Below are 19,250 nucleotides of genomic sequence, written 5' to 3'. Positions count from 1 at the left end.
GCTAAAAGGTGAAGGCACATGTTAGAAAATCAACAAAGAAATACTGGCAACATCACCTTCCTCAAAGATGCCAGAAAAGGAAGCGACTTTCAACTTTTAGCCCTGGGGGCTGTGGAGCTACTTTGGTGTTTTGCCATATATCCAATTGGCTGCAAAAAATAAACTAGATTCATGATTGTTAGCACAAACCCTTTTTTTGAGTGAAATCTCATCAAGAGTCCATCCAGTATGTAAAACCTGATAGCCAAAAGCAAATTTATTATTTTATAGCTTACTCTCAAAAAAAAGTAAAAATTAAAAAAATTATCCAGTGGTTATGAGGAATCTAGGAAAACCTGGCCCAGCAATGCCAGTTTGGAAGTGAAGGGCTGGCTAGGGCAGCTGAGAAGTGGGGTTCTCTGCTTGGCAGGCTGCTTCTCCCTTGGCTGGTCCTGTTTTCCAGGTGCGGAGGGTGAGCCTGGCCCTGCTGGCGGCTCCCAGGGCCCTGAGCTCGTCGTCTTTCTCTGAGCTCTTGACCTGCTCTGCTTGAGCGAGTGGAGCTCCCTCATCAAGTCCTCTACTTCCCACTGCTCCTCCTTCAGCCTCCGGCAACAGTGCAAGGCAGCAGGGTCAATGGGATGAGCCTCTGTGTTGAAGATGTAGCCGCCAGCTCCCAGGATGCATTCCCCATGGGGGGTCATCACAGAGTCAAAGGTGGAGCCGTTGTTGTGGATGAAGTTGTTTGGGTGAAACAGAAGATAGAGGTATTTCACAGTCTCAGCCAGGAAGAATGACTCCATGCGATTGTCCAGCTTGTGGTCCCGGAGGTCCTTGATCTGCCACAGGAGAGGAAGAAGAGAGTCAGAACGCACCATGGTTTGGGAGTAAGGGTCAGGCAGCCCAGTTTATAAACTGCTCTACTAAATAGCTGAGGGCCTTTGGGTGAATCACTTCTCAGAGCTTCACTCTTTCCAAGCCACCATCACCTCTCACCTGTGTAATGACAAAAACTGGGCTTCTGCGTCTGCCCTTCCCTATAGTACACTTAGATTGCGGGTCTTACCTGACCCTTCTCATAACTCTCTGGGACATCTCATTTCACACAGACTGAAAACCTGAGTCTGGCGGTTCCTTCAGGACCTAGACCCTGCTTCCTCTCTCCCTCATTTCTTCCTACTTGGATCCTTTTCTTGCAGCTCCATCCACAAAGCACACTCATCTGAGTCTTTGTGAGTATTTTTAAACACAGATCTAAGAAGTGAGGGAGCCAGCTATGAGGCTGATAGGGGGAACAAAAAGGAAGTGACTCTTCCTCTGCTCCTCTGCCCCTCTGCTTCTAATAAGGTCTTTTTGAACTCTTGAACTCTGCTGTGGTCTCTTTAGCCCTTTGTAGCTATTCCATCACCTATTCACATTTATACAGACCCACAGATGGTCGATATAGATAGATCTAACTCCTGCATGATGTACAGTGTGTAACCCAAGAATTAATATTATTATTAAAGATTGGAATAAAAGAACATGTGTTTGCCAATGGATAGCTATCAAGGGAAATTGGGACTACTTGGAAAGCTGCAACCAACGACACTGTGAAAAGATATCAATGTGTCCATCTGTTTCCAACACAGTGCTCATGACAAACAATGACACATATTCCTGACCTGACCCTTCCTTATGAGCATCAGGTTTTTACCATTGTAAATAACTAACTAGGGGTTGGCTATAGAAAATTTCAAAAGTTCACAAGCAGAGATGTGAAAGACCCCCGGAGGCTCAGGCCCCCAGGATCTCTGCCCAGGACCACGGCAACCCCAATCACCAGGTGGAGGTGAAAGCTTGATGCAAACAGCAAGAGGCTTTATTGCAGTTGATTAACGAGCTAACCCCATGTTAGCTCAGGCCTTTCATCCATCCACCATGGCGGATGGCTAGGAAAGACACTGCGAAGCCACGGCATAGAGATATTATAGGGCAGCGTAAGGGGAGTGTTTAGGGGTACTCACAGGCCCAGGATTGGTGTGCCTCCAAGCTTGGAGGGTTTGCCCTGTGTTGATTGGTTAACTGGTTGTTATGGCCCATAGGCCCTCCCAGGGTGATTGCTATGCTCTGTGCATCATTGCTGTGCACTTGTCCATAAAGCACACCCAGAGCCATAAAGCATAGCACCACCAGCTAACTTCTGATTGGTTCCTTGCCACGAGGCAGGCATCTGACCTCTTAGTGACCAAGGCAAGGTCAGGCAAGCACTGCAAGGCTGTTATGGCTGCCGAAATGGGAAGCTGGTCCCTTCAGATGAATAGGATAATTTACTACAAATGCTTACTTTCAGCTTCTTAGATTCACCAGTGCATTTAAACAAAATTAATTCTCAGTGGACATTTAGCTTATGCAATACTGTGATTCAAGTATGGACTCAGTCAAAGACCAAGTTGGATTTTCTTCCCAGTTTGACAAAGATTGAAGGGCTGTTCCCATCATGCATCTTGGGAGACCTCCTGGAGGCCCCCTTTTCATGGAAATGCGGTTAGCTTTCCCAGTGGACTCATCACTGTGGGTTTTCAGAGAACTGAGCACACTGGGAGCCAAAACAAACCACTGCTTCACTACTGCATTCACTACGGTCTTCTCTATCAAAAAATGAGTCTAGCAGGAAGCAGAGCTCAGCTGTAGAGCTCGTGCCCAGAATACATCCAGCCCTAGGTTCAAATTTAGGACCATGAAAAGAAAAATGACCTATCTATACTTAAAAAAATACCAACACATTAAAAATTTTTGCAAAAGTTTTGCTGTTTTGTTTTGAATTCCACACCCCAAGACAAACTCTATAGTCTGTCAGGAAACAGCCAGCTTATTTACTTAGACATCTGTTTTATGTGTATACAGGGGCTGTCTGTACCTCCCCTGCTGGGTCCTATAAGGGTGTCAACCTCTCTCAAGGGGGAGCTAGTGTGTTATTTCTAAAGTACAAATCAGGTCATGGCACTGCTCTCTGTTATGGATCCTACCCCAAATTCCACTCCCTCCTGTGCCTACAAAGGCCCTGCCTGCGTCATCTACCTCTGCCCTTTCTGGGACCTCCTCTCCATCCTTCCTCCTGCTCACTCTCCTCTGTCTTTCTTTCTGTTTCCCAGACACAGTTGCATTATTTTTCCAACTAAAATGTAAACTCATGAGAGCAAGGGTCTGGGTCTGCCTGTCTCTAACCCATGGCCTAGAACAATGCCTGGCACATGACAGTCCTACAGTAAATACCCGTGGGAACAGCAGAACTGTTTATTAAGGAGCCCATGTTTGAATTATTCGACTTTAGATTATTTATTTATTATTATTTAGACCAGGTTATTCGACTTTAGATTTCGTCTCTTAAAAATCATTTAAAAAGCCCTGGGACAAAACTTTCTACAAACACTACTTTGTAAATCACATATTCTGACAGATAAGGACTGCTGGTGCAGAGGTAAGCCAAGAGCTTAGGGTCTAATCCACCACGGTAACTAGGCCTGTGCCATTTGTAAAACTCCACTATGGTTAATTATGACAATTCCAGTAACTACAATAATTTGGTTTCTGGAAGTGGATTAACTTGTTGCTTTGTAAGTTTGACCGCCCTGCCCTGGGGGCCCCACGTAGTAGCCACCAGGAAAGATGTTTATCACCTAACATTTCCAACTGTCTACTCACTGCTTACCCCTAGCAATGACAAACCACAAACCAAAATGAACCTTTTCAATCATCTTCCATGCTCTCTCCCTTGTGTCCTATTAACTACACCAGCTTGTGAGAAGACAATGGGCTCTGATTCTTACAGATCCCTCTCTGGACATCTTTCCCCAGAAAGGCCTGTGCTGTCTGACTCACTCTTCCCTTACCTGTCTTCCTGCCTTGCTAACCTTTCACACTTCCACTAGACAGTGACCTTCAGCAAGCTTCTCTGTTCATGGTTTACAACCACTCCCTTCAGGAGCTAATGCTCCAGCACCACCAAATCACCACCATGGCTTCTGAGCAGCAAGAAGCTCTTAAACGCTTACCGTGGCAAATCCACATTCCACCTTGCTGATTTTCTCAATGGACTCCACAGCATCTCTCCCGAGTTCTAAGAGAGTGGGATCCCCTGTGGCACGGTAGAGGTACATTGCGCTCTCGATGAGCTCTGAAAAGCCAAGCAAACCTTCTCAGTGGCTGAGCAGTTATGGCATGGCGCCCACACAGCGAAGGCAACAAAGCATGCCTCGCCTCCATACCTGGTCTATTGTGCCCCACTGGAGAGAAACATGGCATAGCTTTTGGGACTACTTGGCAAACTGCAACCAATGAAACCACTGTAGCTTATGAATTTATTATCAAATAAGTTCTGATATAATTATGGAAAGACTGAAGGTGTCCATGGTGGGTTTTCAGAGCCAAGATGCACACATCCTGAAGCTCCGTTGAGCCCAGCAGACTCCCATTCCCTGGAGAGACAGAGGCGGCCTGGCTCTGGGACAGAGAAGGTAGAGGAGGTTGTGACCTGTTCCGCAATGTCTGCTCCCTGCCTGCCGTCAGCAGCTCATGTGGCTGGCTGACTAGCAACTACTCCCAGCTGAGATGTGATAAGAACAGAACATGGTGCCATGAAGAAGCACTTGTTCAACACATGGAAAGCTCTGGCTATGATATCCAGAAAAAGAAAAAAAGGTTGACTAAGAAAAGTCAGCTTGGCATAGTGGCACACACTTAAAATCCCAGTCCTTGAGAAATGAAGGCAAGAACATCAGAAGTTCTAAGTCACCCTCACCAGTACAGTGAGTTCAGGGCTAGCCTGGGCTACATGAGACTATGGTAAGGGGCTCTAGATATTTTTAAGAGTCCTATTCTACACCACAGCTAGATTATGATGTTTGACCAGGGGCCTTTTCCTAAGCTGGATATTGGCTAATGGGAAGGGGCCCAGGTGAGACTATTTACCATTAAAAAGAAAATACATTTTTTCAAATACATGAAGAATTTTTATGGGAAAAAAAATGATTTTCTGCTGTTGACAGCCTTGGTGGGCAGAAGTGAGAACTCATTGTGTTTTCTTTTTTCTTTTTGGGGGGGCAGGGCGGGTTTCGAGAGCTTTGGAACCTGTCCTAGAACTCGTTCTATAGACCAGGCTGACCTCCAACTCACAGAGATCCCATTGTCTCTGCCTTCCGATGCTGGGATTAAAGGCGTGCGCCACCACACCTGGCTTCATTATGTTTTCTACTTCGGCACTAACTGGTTCTCAAATCAATGAATTTCTCTCTTCCTTCCCCAACATCTCTCCATCTTCTTTCTTCTTTCCTGGTTCCCTTCTGATGGAAGGGATCCCACTTATTCACCCATCTACTCATTTCTGCAGTGCTGGGAGCAGAGACAGGGCTGTGCACATGCGAGGCACACCCCCACCACTGAGCAGTGTCCAGCCTCATCTACTCTATTTTGAAGAACTAGTCTCTGCCTATCTCCTCAGATCTCTCTCCCCTCCCTCCTCTGCCCCCACAGGCCTCTAAACAAGTGCTAATCCAACTGTTCACATCCTAGGGTGCATTCCAGGGCAGACACCACACACAGAAAAGACAGTGCTCTCGTGGGAGGCCTTCCTCTGCTGCCAGCAGCTGGCTGGGTCAAGGCCAACTTTCTCTCTTTCTCACACATGAGCCTAGTGTGTGAGTCAGTGCTTGCCTGTATGCTGTGTGGTCATGTCCATGTGCCCTTCCACCCTCAACTCAAGGAGCTAAAGGCCCTTACAGTAGAGGACTTCAGGCTAGGTTCTGTAACTGTCATCAAAGTCTTATACCAGGGTACCAAGCACTAGCCAGCATAGCTACAGAAGAGCATCTTCTCTCCCCCTATTGTTGGGGGTGAGGAAGAGTGACTCAACTATGAAACTCCTAGGACTCCTGGCAGTGATGTGTATTTCCCTCTGGAACCTTCCTGCCAGCCAGTCCTGCAAATAGAGCAGGTGCCTCCATAAGCAGCGAGATGTCTCTGGTGGTGACTAGGGCAGGACTTGAAAACTACTGGGTCCAATAACTGTAGGAGGAGTTCAGTATGAAGGGCCTCTCTGAAGCCCCAGTGCTGAAACTGCATCTAAATATTTGACAATGTAGTCACAAACTCTGAGTTTTATTTTATCTCCTGGTAACAAAAAACATCACTGATACTTCCCAGGAGTTTTCTTAAAATAAATAAAAAAAAAAAAGCCATGAGAAGCTGGGCATTGGTGGTGCATGCCTTTAATCCCAGAACTCGGAAGGCAGAGACAGGTGGATCTCTGTGAGTTCCAGACTGACAAGAGCTAGTTCCAGGACTGCCTCCAAAGCCACAGAGAAACCCTGCCTCGAAAAACAAAAACAAAAACAAAAAAAAAAAAACAAAACAAAACAAAAAAAAAGCCATGAGAACAAATGTCAGAGAAATATCAAGAGCAGCCCTAGAAGTCCCTGTATGTCATTCCTGATCCCTCTACTAGTGTCATTTTACTCTTCTCTCCCTCCCAGGGTGCTACACTCACTGGGGTTAGAAGCAGCAGGGAATGGGCAGAGAACACAGAACAGGGAAAGGCACTAGGAAGGCCAGTCTTGTGGCTCAAAGGGAATTCAGGTAGCAAGGTGGGGGTGGGCAGGGTGAGGGGATGAAACTTGATTGCCCAAGGTCCCAGGTTCCACCACTCCATACTGTGGAAGTGTTCTTTACACAAAGCACTCACAGAAGTGGCCTACAGTTTATGACGTCCTGGTGGCAGAAGCACCCAAGACTCAGCCTCGCTGGCATCTCTCTTTTGCTCATTTCTCCAAGTTTCAAAGAGCATAGGATTTAGACAGGAAACCTGGGTTCTGGTCCCCGCTCCTGCCTTGGCTAAGCCACTTCAACCAGCCAGAGCTCAGTTCCCATACCTAGCAGGAAAACCACCGAGAGTGGTTAGAGGAGAGAAAAGCTGCCTGGGGAGCACCTGTGAAGGGTGAGGGTGTGAAGAAGCAGTGCCTGCAGGTTGGCCACGGACCAAACACACTGCTTACCTGGTCGAAGTGGATAGCCTTCTCGCTTCTCCACTGTGTATCCCTGAGCAATGTTGTAGAACTCTGGCAGCCCCCCAAACTGCTTCCATACAGTGTAGTAGTTGAGAAAGGTCCTCATGGCATTGTCAATATCCCCAATAAGGCTCTGTGGAAAAGCAGTGGTCACCAAGGTCAGCAGACTCAGGCACCGAGTCCATGGGTAAAACATCACCATCAACCTCAAGGGAAAGACAAAGCAAGCCTTGGAAGCTAAAAGTGCTATTGACCAGTCCTAAAGTTGATCACTGACTCTATGCAGCCCTGAGCCACAAAGTGAATGTCTTGTAAGACATAAAACTCAACACCTATTCATACCTTGCTGAGGACCCGAGATTAAGTCTCTGGACCTTCTTGACCAGTGTCTGCTACTTTGGTGAGCTGATCCAAATTTCTAAGCATAGGGTAAGGCTGACTGTGCTAAGACTCATGAGGCTCCCACACCTCCAACAGACAGCCTTGTCCACTAATTTCCTTTAGAATGTTTCCAAGTTTCTTTATGCAGACCTAAGAAAATGAGTGTGTTGTTTTCTTACACAGCCCTTCAGTCATCTCTCCTGGTTTCCTCCCACACACACCGAGTACCCACCTTCCTGTTCATGCAGCTGCACAGGGGTCAGTCACCCAGGCCAAAGTTTACCCTGTTCTATAACTAGACATTTGGTTTGGTTCCAGTCTTTTGCTATTTGCTAAAACAATTAATGCTGCAATGAATACTGCCTATACATCACTTCAAGCACATGAAAATGTATCTATCTGTAAGACAAATCTCCAGAAACAGGATTTGTGGGTCAGAGGATATCTGTTACTAGTAAGTCTATTTAAAGAATCCTTTACTTTCTTTCCTCTTCTCTTCTCGTCTCCTTTTCTTTTCTTTTCAAGACAGGGACTTACCACATGACTCTGTCTGTACTGGAACTTGCTATATAGTGTAGGTTGATCTCAAACTCATAGAGATCCATTTACTTCTGCCTCTCAAGTGTTGGAATTAAAGGTATGTGCCACCATGGCCAGGTCACTTACCTATATTTTAAAATTCTACTTAAGAACTTAAAAAAATTAATTATTACTCCTACTGGTTTATTATAGTGCAACAGCAATCTTGATTTCTTTGTGTTTCCTTGACTCTTTATATGTGCATGTGTGCATGTGTGTGTGTTCCTGTGCCTGTGTGTGTATATGTATGTGGAAACCAATAGACAGCCTCAAGTGTTGATCCTTAGAAGATGTCCCCTTGTTTTTTGTGGCAGGTCCCTCACTGGCCTGGAGCTCTTACCAAGTAGGTTAAGTTTAGTAAGTTCCAGGCCAGACAGGACTATATAGTGAGGCTCTCTCAAATAACAAAACAAAACAACAACCACAACAGAAACACAGTACCAAAACTCAACTTCCTCAACAGTGTTGTGGGATATTTTATCATACTGTGTAAAGATATGTCACTGTGATTGGTTTAATAAAAAGCTGAATGGCCAATGGCTAAGCAGGAGAGGTTAGGCAGGACTTCTGGGCAGAGAGAGGAACTCGGGGATGAATCTAGGCATGTAGGAGATGCCAGCAAGACACGGAGGAAGTCAGACGTACATTATGGAGGACAGATAACTAGCTACATGGCAGGATGTAGATTAACAAAAATGGATTAATTTAAGTTATAAGAGTTATCCAGACAAGTCTAAGCTAAGGCTAAGCATTCATAATTAATAAGAAGTTTCCATGCTATTATTTAGGAGCTGGCAGACCAAAATAAAGTCCAACTATATAACACTGTTTCCTGAACACAGGCTTTATGTTTATAACACAAAGGTAGACTGTCTGTTCTCATAGCCTCTTAAGTGTCTTTCTCTCAACACTTGGGAGGCAGAGGCAGGGGAAATCAGAAGTTCAAGGTCATCCCCCATTACATAGTGAACTCAAGGCCAGCCTGGAAGATATGAGGTCCTGTTATAAAACAAAGGCAAACTGAAGGCATGGCATCATTTAGATTACAAACTATTTTGGTACATGAAATATTGTGGTACAGGCAGGGAAGGTTAGATGGGCTCCAAGGCCCCTTTTAATTATAACTCTATCAGAGTGGATCAGGGAAAAAAATCAGGACAGTGGGCAGAGCAGTCACTGTGTCAAGGAGGGAACATGAAAGAAATGCCCAGTGGAAAAACAGCTCTTGCCAGTGGCTGTTCCTACCTGGGGCCTGGAGCAACACTGCACATTGCTACAGATGGCACTACACCCACAGCCACTGGGAGCTCAGCTCCTTAATGCTCCCTTGGGAACCATGGTAAGGTAGATTCATGCATCTGTCTAACTCACTTTAGTTCTTTCTTCCACACACTGCCCCAGAGCACTCAAACAACTAAAGTTCCTTATTTGATACATTAGAATAAGCTTGCTTACATCACCATACCACAGAAAAATGATCACTTGCTTTGACAAGTCCTACCTGAAGACCAGGCCAGTAGGCCTCCAAGGACTGGAAGACTGGCATGGATACGGTGCCCTTGTACATCTGCACCCAGAGGTACCAGTCATCGAAGTGGGTGTAATTCCGAATGGCTCTGTTGTACTCTGCATCATGGGAGATCAGAAAATGGACACAGGTGATTGAAGAGACAGACAAACCTTGACAACAGAAGTGTGCCATTATACTCTTAAATGTTGCATGATGGCCTAGCTTTGAAGCAGACTAGGATACATTGAGGTAAGCACACTAGAAAGAAACATGGGTTCAAAACTCCATGCTCAAATTCTTTTCCACGTGCTAGCTATGACCTGGGCAAACTCTGCCCTCTTTAGCTTCAGGTTTATTATATATTAAATTAGGGAAGTAATGTAATATACCTTGTGGGATTATTCAGTCATTTATTCATTCATCAAGTAAGTACCTAACTAGGTATTCAGTTACCAACAAGACAAAGCCTCCCCCACATGGAGCTGAGTTGAGGTGACATTTCTCCCCTAGGATGTGCGTCCAAGGACTTCAGTTTTGCGTTCACTGCAGAGTCCCCAACACCAGCACAGTGCAGAATAAATATGTGTAACAAATATTATCTGGATGAACAAAGAACCAAATGCAGACACAAATTCATAAGCTATGGCAAAAAAAAGTAATAAGAATGAGACAACACATGCTCAGAGCTGGGCCCAGTGGTTTGTATGTCAATGTTACCCAATAACACATGCTGAATAAATCAAAAGTGGCTGTAATAACTATTACTGTGAGCTCGACAAGCTTGCATGGAAATTATTACTAGTGTTCAGTGGTCTGAAAGGTCAATTTTTACCAACCAGATAAATGTGACCTACTGCATATGAAGGACTAGGAGAAACCGGATAATGAGTAAGGCAGAGAGCACATGCAGAAAGACTCAGCGTGCTCTGAGGAGGAGCACGCTGCTTCCTAGGCAGGACATGAAACCAGGCTTTAAAGGAGGACAGAAGGTGAACACATGAAGACAGGAAATAAAGGAGAAGCAAAGAGCATGTGAAGTGGTCAAGAGGTAAGGAATCCAGACCACAGTTAGAGAAAGCAGTGTCTCAGGTGGCTCCTACAGGATGTTGTATACAGGCAGCTCCTAGGGGTTGTTGTGTAGCAGTTTACTCCAAGATTAAAACCTTCCACATTGGAGAGAAGCCCATTAAGACACAGAATGTTAGAAAACAGGTGAGGCAACAGGGACGTTCTAAGGGGAGGTGAAACAATGGAGAAACTCAGAAGGCTCAGGAAGTGAGCAACCCAGGCTTCAGGAAGTCCCTGAACTCAACCAGATGCACTGGGCCCCTCCGTCAGCAAGAATATATAAGCTGCAAGGGCTGCTTGGAGATTTTCTCTGACAAGCTGAGTTGCCTGGAAGAGGCTGAGAGTGGTGCCAAGCCACCTGGGAGAAGCAGAGCACTGCCTAATAGAAGCGAGGTCAGTCAAGCCGCCTGGAGAGGCCCAGACCACACAAGCTGCCTGCAAGAGACTCTTCGACCTGTTGAGCTGCTTGCAAGTTATGTGGTATGCTCCAGGTTTCCCATACTGTTGCCCATACTGGTTCATTCAGTGATAGAGCTGTCTCTGAGTCATTTTTGTTCCTGTGAGCACCTCTCACTGACTCATCATTTCTGTAAGTAACCCCAGTAAAACCCTCTGGTTCACAGAACTGGATCTTGGTGGTGTCCATACTTTAGTCACTGGATCCCTATCTGGGGTGAAAAGGTGTTTATTCATGTCTCCTCAGGAACAGTGTCACACAACAAAAGTAAAGGTGGGAAGATAAAGGGTTTAAGGTTCTCCTTGGCTACAGAGAATTTCAGACAAGCCTTAGGCTACACATGAGACCCTGTTTCAAAACCAAAATAAATAACAAAAACAAACAAACAAAAAACCCTAAAACAAACAAAACCATAAAACAGAAAAAGAAAGTTTGAAGAGGTACAGTGGACATCAGCAGCCTCCAGTGACTCTGAATGAGGAATGGACGAATTCTATAGGCACTTGGCAGTAACGTGACATACACAATAAAGCACAATCAACAGCAGAGCCATAGAAAAACCCCCTTACCCTGCCCCTTTTACCTAGAAACATCGCCATGAGCTTCTTATCCTGAAGAAGAATGGCTCCTTTTACCAGGTACTCAAAGTAGGAGTCCACACCGGCCCCAATGCCTGCGTCCTGGGCCACCCATTTGCCAGTGAGCACGTCTATGTGATTGCCAACCTAAAAGAGAAACACAAGGCCAAAGAATGCTCTACCTAGCGCTCTGACTGCCCAGTGAGATGCCAGGCGGGCACCTCAGTGTCTCTTTAAGACATGCAAGTGTCCAGTAGATAGAAAAGCTGGAGGGGAAGTGACACTTCATCCTTTGGACACTAGCAGATTTTTTCATCATAACTTCCAACCAGGGAAACAAAGCCCCCGGATTTGTTTTTGCTGCTTGAGTCTGGTGATTAGTTTGATCATTCCTTGTACCTAAACAGTGCCATTTTGAAACTGGAATGCTTATTCTATGCCACTATATATTGTATATATGTAACTTTTTATTTTATAGCAGCTTACAGTTAAGAGACTTCAGAGGTGTTGGAATCTTCAAAGACTATGGGGAATTTTAAAGTTAGACTATATTTTAGATTGTGAGCAAAGTATGGAACTTTAGGGGAAGTCCTAAGAGTGATGTCTGTGTGTCAAGTTGACAAGGATTGAATTGTGATACTGGATACTGTACAACCACATGGGAAGGGACTTTCATTGAAGGATCGTCTAGGCTGCACTAGCCTGTGAGGATGTCTGTGGGGTGTTCTCTAGATCACTGTTAATTGAGACAGAAGACCTGCCTCCTGTAGGTAGGACTTCTGTCTAAGAAGAGGACCCTGGTCTGTATGAGAGAACAGTAAGCAAGCTGAGCACAGTAAACATGCACCCATTAATTCATTGCTCTCTACCCTTGTCTGGGGATACAATATTTAAGTATTTAAAAATATTTCAAAGCCACTTCCAAGTTCCTACTGCACTAACTTCCACACATTAAACCCTAGCCTAGGATTTTGTGTCCTCTTGCACATTTTTGTCACAGTATTTTGTTCCAGAAACAGAAAGAGATGCTAAGACAATCATGGGGCACTATCCTCTTATATATTGTGAGGCATGGCCATGAGGCTGGACCACAGCTATCCCTTCTGCACATCTCTACTGTGGAGAGACAGCTCGTGTACCTTTGAAAGGACTGACTTAGCATACTAGACAAAAAGGAAGAGAGAATGATCTGAAGTATTCACGCCGTGCTTAGCGTGAGTGTAGAGGAGAGATGAGAACTTGATTCTGGAATCTGTCTCAGACTCAAGACACCAGTTTGTGACTCCAGTGTCTAAAAATCCAACACAGCGGAACATGAAGCATAGCAGAAGGGTATCTGCTTAGCATTTGCAAGGCCCTGGGTTCAATCCCTAGTGTCAAAAAGTCAAAAGCACATCAGCTCACACACACACACACACACACACACAACACACACACACACACAACACACGCACACACGCTCAGTTCCCAGCCACAGTCCACATCTCACTATAGCTAACAGATTTTTTAAAAAATATTTTATTTATTTATTATGTATACACCATTCTGCTTCCATGTATATCTGCACCCCAGAAGAGGGCACCAGATCTCATAACAGATGGTTGTGAGCCACCATGTGGTTGCTGGGAATTGAACTCAGGACCTCTGGAAGAGCAGTCAGTGCTCTTAACCTCTGAGCCATCTCTCTAGCCCCAGCTAACAGATTTATTATTATTATTATTATTATTATTATTATTATTATTATTGGTTTCTCAAGACAGGGCTTCTCTGTGTAGCTCTGAAGCCTATCCTGGCACTTGCTCTGTAACCCAGGCTGGCCTCGATCTCACAGAAAGCCTCTACCACCTAAGTGTTGGGATTAAAGTCATGCACCATCAAAGCCTGGTGATTTTTATTATTTTTTAAATTGAGTATTACTATTTTCATTCTATATATGTCTGTCTGTGTGCATGTGTGTCACACGTGAATGTTGACAGGCCAGGGTGCACAGGAATGGTACAGGAGAGAGGGGTACAGACAGGGTACTAACCAAGTCCACCACAGTTCCAAGGCTGGAGCTAAATCTGCCTGCATTGGACTAAAGATGCTACCATGGGCCTCTAGGATGGCATCTGAAGGGATTTTTCTGAATCCTCAGACAAGCTTCACTCTCTAAGCTGACTTCACACCAAACTTTACATAAAATCACTTTCAAAAACACAAGGAGCTGTAGTGTCTCAGCATAGTGTGCCTTGTTTGTGGTTTTTGTGAGTTTCTATGTGTAACAGTCCTGGCTGTCCTGGAACTTGCTCTGTATACCAAGATGGCCTCAAACTCATAGAGATCTGTTGTGGGAATTTGACCATTCAGTCTAATGACCAATGGCATGGAGAGAGTCGCCCCCCTAGGTCTCTGAGAGTGACCCCCTAAGAAGCGTGAGAGGAGGGTTGAGTGGGTCTCTTGGCGTGGAAGGCTTCCTGACGCTACAGCTCAGTGACCTGGTCCAGACCTTTCCCCATCCTTTCCTAGTGGACAAAGAGGCAGCGGTGGCACTTCATCCTGTATTGGTGAGTGTGTTATTTCCATTTCATCCCTTAATAAATAAGTCTTCATCCTAGACTTCCAGCAGCATAGCTTTTAACACACTTACATCACTGCTGGGATATCTGAGAACTGGAGGCTGAACGATCTTGAAGCAGGGCCAGGACTTGCATCTAGGCTGAACTGAACCCAGAGTTACTGTCCTGACTACTCTGGATCAATGACTATTAGTGTCACTGGCTTATCCCTTGTGGGATGTGAAATTAGATTTGGGGATTAGCTGGTCCAGAATGTTAAATATCCATTTGTTAATAGGAACTGAAGGGAAAATGATGATCTGGGGTCAAATATGCTTGGGAAATATTAAGCAAAGCTAGAGACTCCTTTACCATTGCATTTAATAACTTTTATTCTGTCCAAGTTCTTTGTGACTCTAAAGGAAAGCAAAAACAAAAAACCTGGTACCATATGCAAGAATTCCCTAATTTAACTGTTCAAGAATTTTTTTTTTTTCATAGAACTCAACATCTCTCAGTGCTGGTGTTCTAGAAAACACAGTTTTGCAATGCCAATAGTCATTGGAGGCCAGGTGAACTGGTAATCCCTGGCCAGTGAGTCAGGGGTGTGAAGTATATGACTCCTGCCTAGAAGAAAGAAAGGCTCAAAGTACAACATAGCCCTGTTCCAAGGATGAGCAATCTGGCTCTCTTCCCTCTTGTGCTAGCCAGTTTTATGTCAACTTGACACAGCTAGAGTCATTTTGGAAGAGAGGACCTCAGTGAGAAAATGTTCCCACTGTGGGCATCTTGACGGAAGATTGATGCAGAAGGGCCCAGCTCACTGTGGGCAACATAACCCCAGGGCTGGTGGTCCTGGGTGCTCTAAGAAAGCCAGCTGAGCAAGCCATGGGGAGTAAGTCAGTCAGCAGCACTCCTCCATGGCCCCTCCATCAGTTCCTGCCTCCAGGTTCCTGCCTTGAATTCCTGCCCTGACTTCCAGGGATGATGGGCTACAAGATGTAATAAACGCTTTCTTCCCCAGCTGCTTCTGGTCATGGTGTTTTATCACTGCAACAGAAATCCTAAGACATCTCTGTGGCAAAATGTAAATGGCTCAGTCTATTTTTGGTATCCTGGACCACTCCTACAAACACAGTTAAGATTCCTTTGGCTGACATCTAACTCATTCCTTAGACCTCTGGGTCTCATAAGGGGGGTGGGGGGCAACACAGAAGCCTTAGCTGACACAAGAAAGGCAACTGCTGACTTACCAGCCCAATATCTGACCGGCTCTCCCAGAGGCGCATCAGGGCCAATCTGGCCACATCTTCAAACACAGGGTCACCAGTGAGGCTGCTCAGGGTGGCAAATTCCACAATGAAGGTCCCAATGCCTGCTGTACAGGTAACAGGGGTCTCTCCTGGGTTCACACCATGAAGCAGGTTCACAGTTCCATAGGGCATGCCCGTGGGGGTCTGAAATGCTAAACCATCAGAAACTTATGATTTTAGGTCAAAGGAGAGTGAGATGGGTGGGTTGATGATAGACCCAAAGCTTCAGGCTTCAATCAGCCTTCTTACTTTTTTCCTAAGTAATTGCTTGTGTCAGAGTCAGAGAAAGATGTGTCTCGCTGTAGGATCCTTAACCCAGATGCAGACAAACACTGTGCTATGCAACCTTTGGCTCCCACTGTGATGAGGTGACCTGCAGAGAGCTGAGCTCCCAGCTGCCACACTCCACACCGCACACAACTTTTTATTTATTTTACTACTTTATCTTCACACTATGCCTTCCATAGCCAGTTAGATAATGGAGTGTGAAGTAGGCAAGGCTTATGTTTTATGCAGTACTGAGGCCCCACTGGTAATTACTCGTAGACTCTCACCAAACAAAACAGATCAGTAGAGGGGTCAATTTTAGATCCCTGATTTAAATAAAAAGTTCAGGGACAAAATATTATTGTTGTTGTTGTTGTTGTTGTTGTTGTTGTTATTATTATTATTATTATTATTATTATTATTATTATTATTATTATTTTGAGTTTTCAAGATAGGGTTTCTCTGTGTAACAGTCCTGGCTGTCCTGGAACTTGATCGGTTGAGCAGGCTGGCCTCTAACTCACTGGGATCCACCTGCCTCTACCTCCCAAGTACTGGGACTAAAGGTGTGCGCCACCACCGCCTGACTGACAAAGTTATTTTTAAAATAAAATCTAAAAATAGGATACAAACCAAACCACTGATACTATACAACCCCCTACTTTCAGGTAGGGGAAAATCATGCCTGTAACAAGTGACTCAGCTAAAGGTCACATAGGAGAGTCACACTGAGGGAGTTGGAAATGACTGTCCTGACCCCACCCTTTCAAATCCAGCCCAGTGCTTTGCCTATCTTACCCCATGCCTTCTGAGTCCAGGGAAGAACTCAACAATGAGCCTAACATAGAAATTTCCTTTCCAGCCACAAGGCAAGAGACAGCAGAGCAGTCTGCACGTCACCAAATTGCAAACTAATCTGTCAAAACTTCTAAGCGTTACAAGGTCCAGACACTTTGTCTGCAGGAGGAATGAAACCTGCTCTCTGACACACAGCAAGCCAGGAGGAGTCATAAGCAAGAAGGGCTCCGGAGTATTTTAGGGCCAGGCAGGAAGTTAAAGGAAGGGTGTGAGAATCCTCTTTCTTGACCTACAGAGGAGATACATCGCTGCAGGCTTAATAATTACTCAATATGAACTTTAGAATGCGTGTATTACTCAGTAAAAATAATTTTTAAATGAGAACAAAACAGAAGGCGCAATAAGGCAGTTTTCTCCAGGGATGAATCACACAGGACATGATGTTTGTGAGGAGACACGTGGCCGTGAGCCATGGGCTATAAGACCTGAGCCCAGCTCACCCTCTTTGCCCGGCCCTCCCCAGGGTTGACAGACAAATAAGTGAGATGGCCAAGGAGCCAGTAGAAGGCACACAACAGCAGTCATGTGTTTGGGTGTGAAGAGCCCTAGACTTCTACCACACCCAATAGGGAACACAGTGTCCAGCTGATTCTGCTGAGCCCAACGTTGATGACCCCACTGGATACAAACACGGAGGCTTGGCTCATAGTTCTGAACATGGCTTAACCACCAAAACCAATTCCTGCCATCTGAAGCTTGCTAAGCATCTGCTGTCTAAACTCAGCTTAGCCTTCCAAAAGATACATCTAGCAGGTACGAATTACAGTTGACAGAGAAACTGACCCACGGGAAGGAGAGTGACATGGCCTAGATGCTGGGTGGCAGAGGAAAGCCTAGAACCTGGAGCCCTAATGCTCAGACCATAGCTAGTCCCTGGGGCCCTCTTATTCTGGTAGCATGTGGCCTGGGGGGGGGGCAAGCGGGCTCACTCAAAATAAATGCAAGGGCCATGGAACCTGTGAGACTCGCTTTTGGCCTATACCAGCAAACAGTAGTAGCATCAGCGTAGCCATCCTGGGCCAACACCCCCAGCAAGCCCTTAAAATGCTTAGAACTCCTCTGACTTTAATAGTGAGAACTCTCCTGATTTCTATAGTGGATGGCTTCTATAGGGGCAGAAATACAGATTGGAGGTTTTTAAAAAATCAAAAATCAGGGGAAAATCTCAACATTGCTATCCTTATCTCCAGCAAGCAAAGTAGGATTAGAGCAGAAGTGTGGTACACACCTGTTAACTCAGCACTTGGAAGCAGAGGCAGGACTATAAAAAGCTCAGGGTTGAGCCTTGACTACCCAGTAAGTTACGGGCCAGCAAGAGCTACATACTGATACCCTATCTCGAAGGAAGAGAAGAAAGGGGGAGGGGCTAAAAGAAAACTGTCATCTTCCAGTGCCCCCACCCATTCCATCCCACGCTCCTACCCCTCACCTCTGCCCCATCTCTGCCTGGCTCTTACCTGGGAGGAGTTTTCGGGCTGCTTCCTCAGCCATCCTGAGGAGGGGTCCAGAACAGGGCCATCCAGCTTCTACTTCCACACCAGCCTTCTTTGACAGCAGATGAGCAGAGAGGAGCCCTCCTACCACTACAGATGGCACAAAACACAAGGGTCTCATACAAACTAGAACTAGCCACTCTGGAGTGCCTCACTAGGAAGAAGCTAGTAAAAGAGTCACCTCTCCCCAGGCAAAGTGACACACACCCCTAATCCCAGTAGAGGTGTAGAGGAGTAGAGGCAGAGCTGGATGCCATCCTGGACTACATAGTGAGATCCTACCTTGAAAAACAAACAATTCTATTGGTTTCCATAGTGCCAAAAGGTGATATACAAGCCAGAGAAAATAGATTTACCCAGCAGAGGACCCTGAATGCTACGACTCTTACCTGTCCGCCAAGATAAGTCCACAGGGGTAATAGCAGCATGACTGCTGTGGAGCAACCAGCCACTTTGTGACTGGATCTGAGGTGTGCTCCAAAGGAAGGAATTTATGTCTGGTATTGTACACTTGATCAAAAGCCCACGGTTGGGAAGGTCAAAGGCTCCTAGTGGGGAACCTCATACTGTTGGGTTGATGAATGAATGGACATGTCAAACTGCCTTCTAAATAGTTATTTGTGTACCCATACATTAGTGCTGCAAAAAGGAGCTTCTCTGAAAGTTATCAGTATGATAATGTTCCACTTATTCTCAATGCAGAGAATCATAACTGGCCAAAGTCCTGAGAGTAAGTGACTACTGCGTGAGTGCCCAGCCATCAACAGAATGTCTATATTGAACTCCCTCAAGGCCAGGAAATGTCAGAAAAGGGACTGGAATGAATGTAAGAGGCAAAGGATGGAGAGCAGTGCTGTGAATATGGCATGGTCACTGCACTCGTGAACTCACAGCAGCTATGGTTATCTGTACAAGATCAGGCTGGTAAGCATCCCAGCCTGAAGGGGACAGGTGCTCGTGAGCCTCCATCCCTAGCGGATGAACCACTGGTAACTGGTGGCTGCGAGGGGTTTGGCCACTGGTAGGTTGCCCATGCTCCAGTGGGTGACCACACTCATGTGCAGGCAGCATTTACTAGATATGAAGGCTGGAAGAGGAAGTACTGGGGGTGGTTCTGGATCCAGTGAGAAGAGGGATTCCAGTTGCATATGACCAAGGTACATTGTATACATCTATGAAATTATCAAAGAATT

The 19,250-nt window shown here is 45.6% G+C and overlaps 1 protein-coding gene across 1 annotated transcript in view; it reads right to left on the bottom strand.

Annotated features, from left to right (window-relative positions):
• Positions 1 to 224: 224 nt before the first annotated feature.
• LOC100753801 (ER degradation-enhancing alpha-mannosidase-like protein 2) overlaps positions 225 to 19,250 on the bottom strand; it is a 30,687-nt gene continuing 11,661 nt past the window's right edge. Inside the window, exons 5-11 of the mRNA XM_027421369.2 lie at positions 18,022 to 18,147; positions 15,380 to 15,591; positions 11,595 to 11,736; positions 9,478 to 9,602; positions 7,005 to 7,149; positions 4,011 to 4,132; positions 225 to 815 (exon numbers count right to left, since the gene is read on the bottom strand). Coding sequence (XP_027277170.1) covers positions 315 to 815; positions 4,011 to 4,132; positions 7,005 to 7,149; positions 9,478 to 9,602; positions 11,595 to 11,736; positions 15,380 to 15,591; positions 18,022 to 18,147 — 1,373 coding nt within the window. The 3' untranslated portion in view covers positions 225 to 314. The remainder of the gene's footprint in view (positions 816 to 4,010; positions 4,133 to 7,004; positions 7,150 to 9,477; positions 9,603 to 11,594; positions 11,737 to 15,379; positions 15,592 to 18,021; positions 18,148 to 19,250) is intronic.

Source organism: Cricetulus griseus, chromosome 6 (genome assembly GCF_003668045.3).
Source record: "Cricetulus griseus strain 17A/GY chromosome 6, alternate assembly CriGri-PICRH-1.0, whole genome shotgun sequence".
Taxonomy (NCBI): domain Eukaryota; kingdom Metazoa; phylum Chordata; class Mammalia; order Rodentia; family Cricetidae; genus Cricetulus; species Cricetulus griseus.
This window is presented reverse-complemented; position numbering and strand designations above follow the sequence as displayed.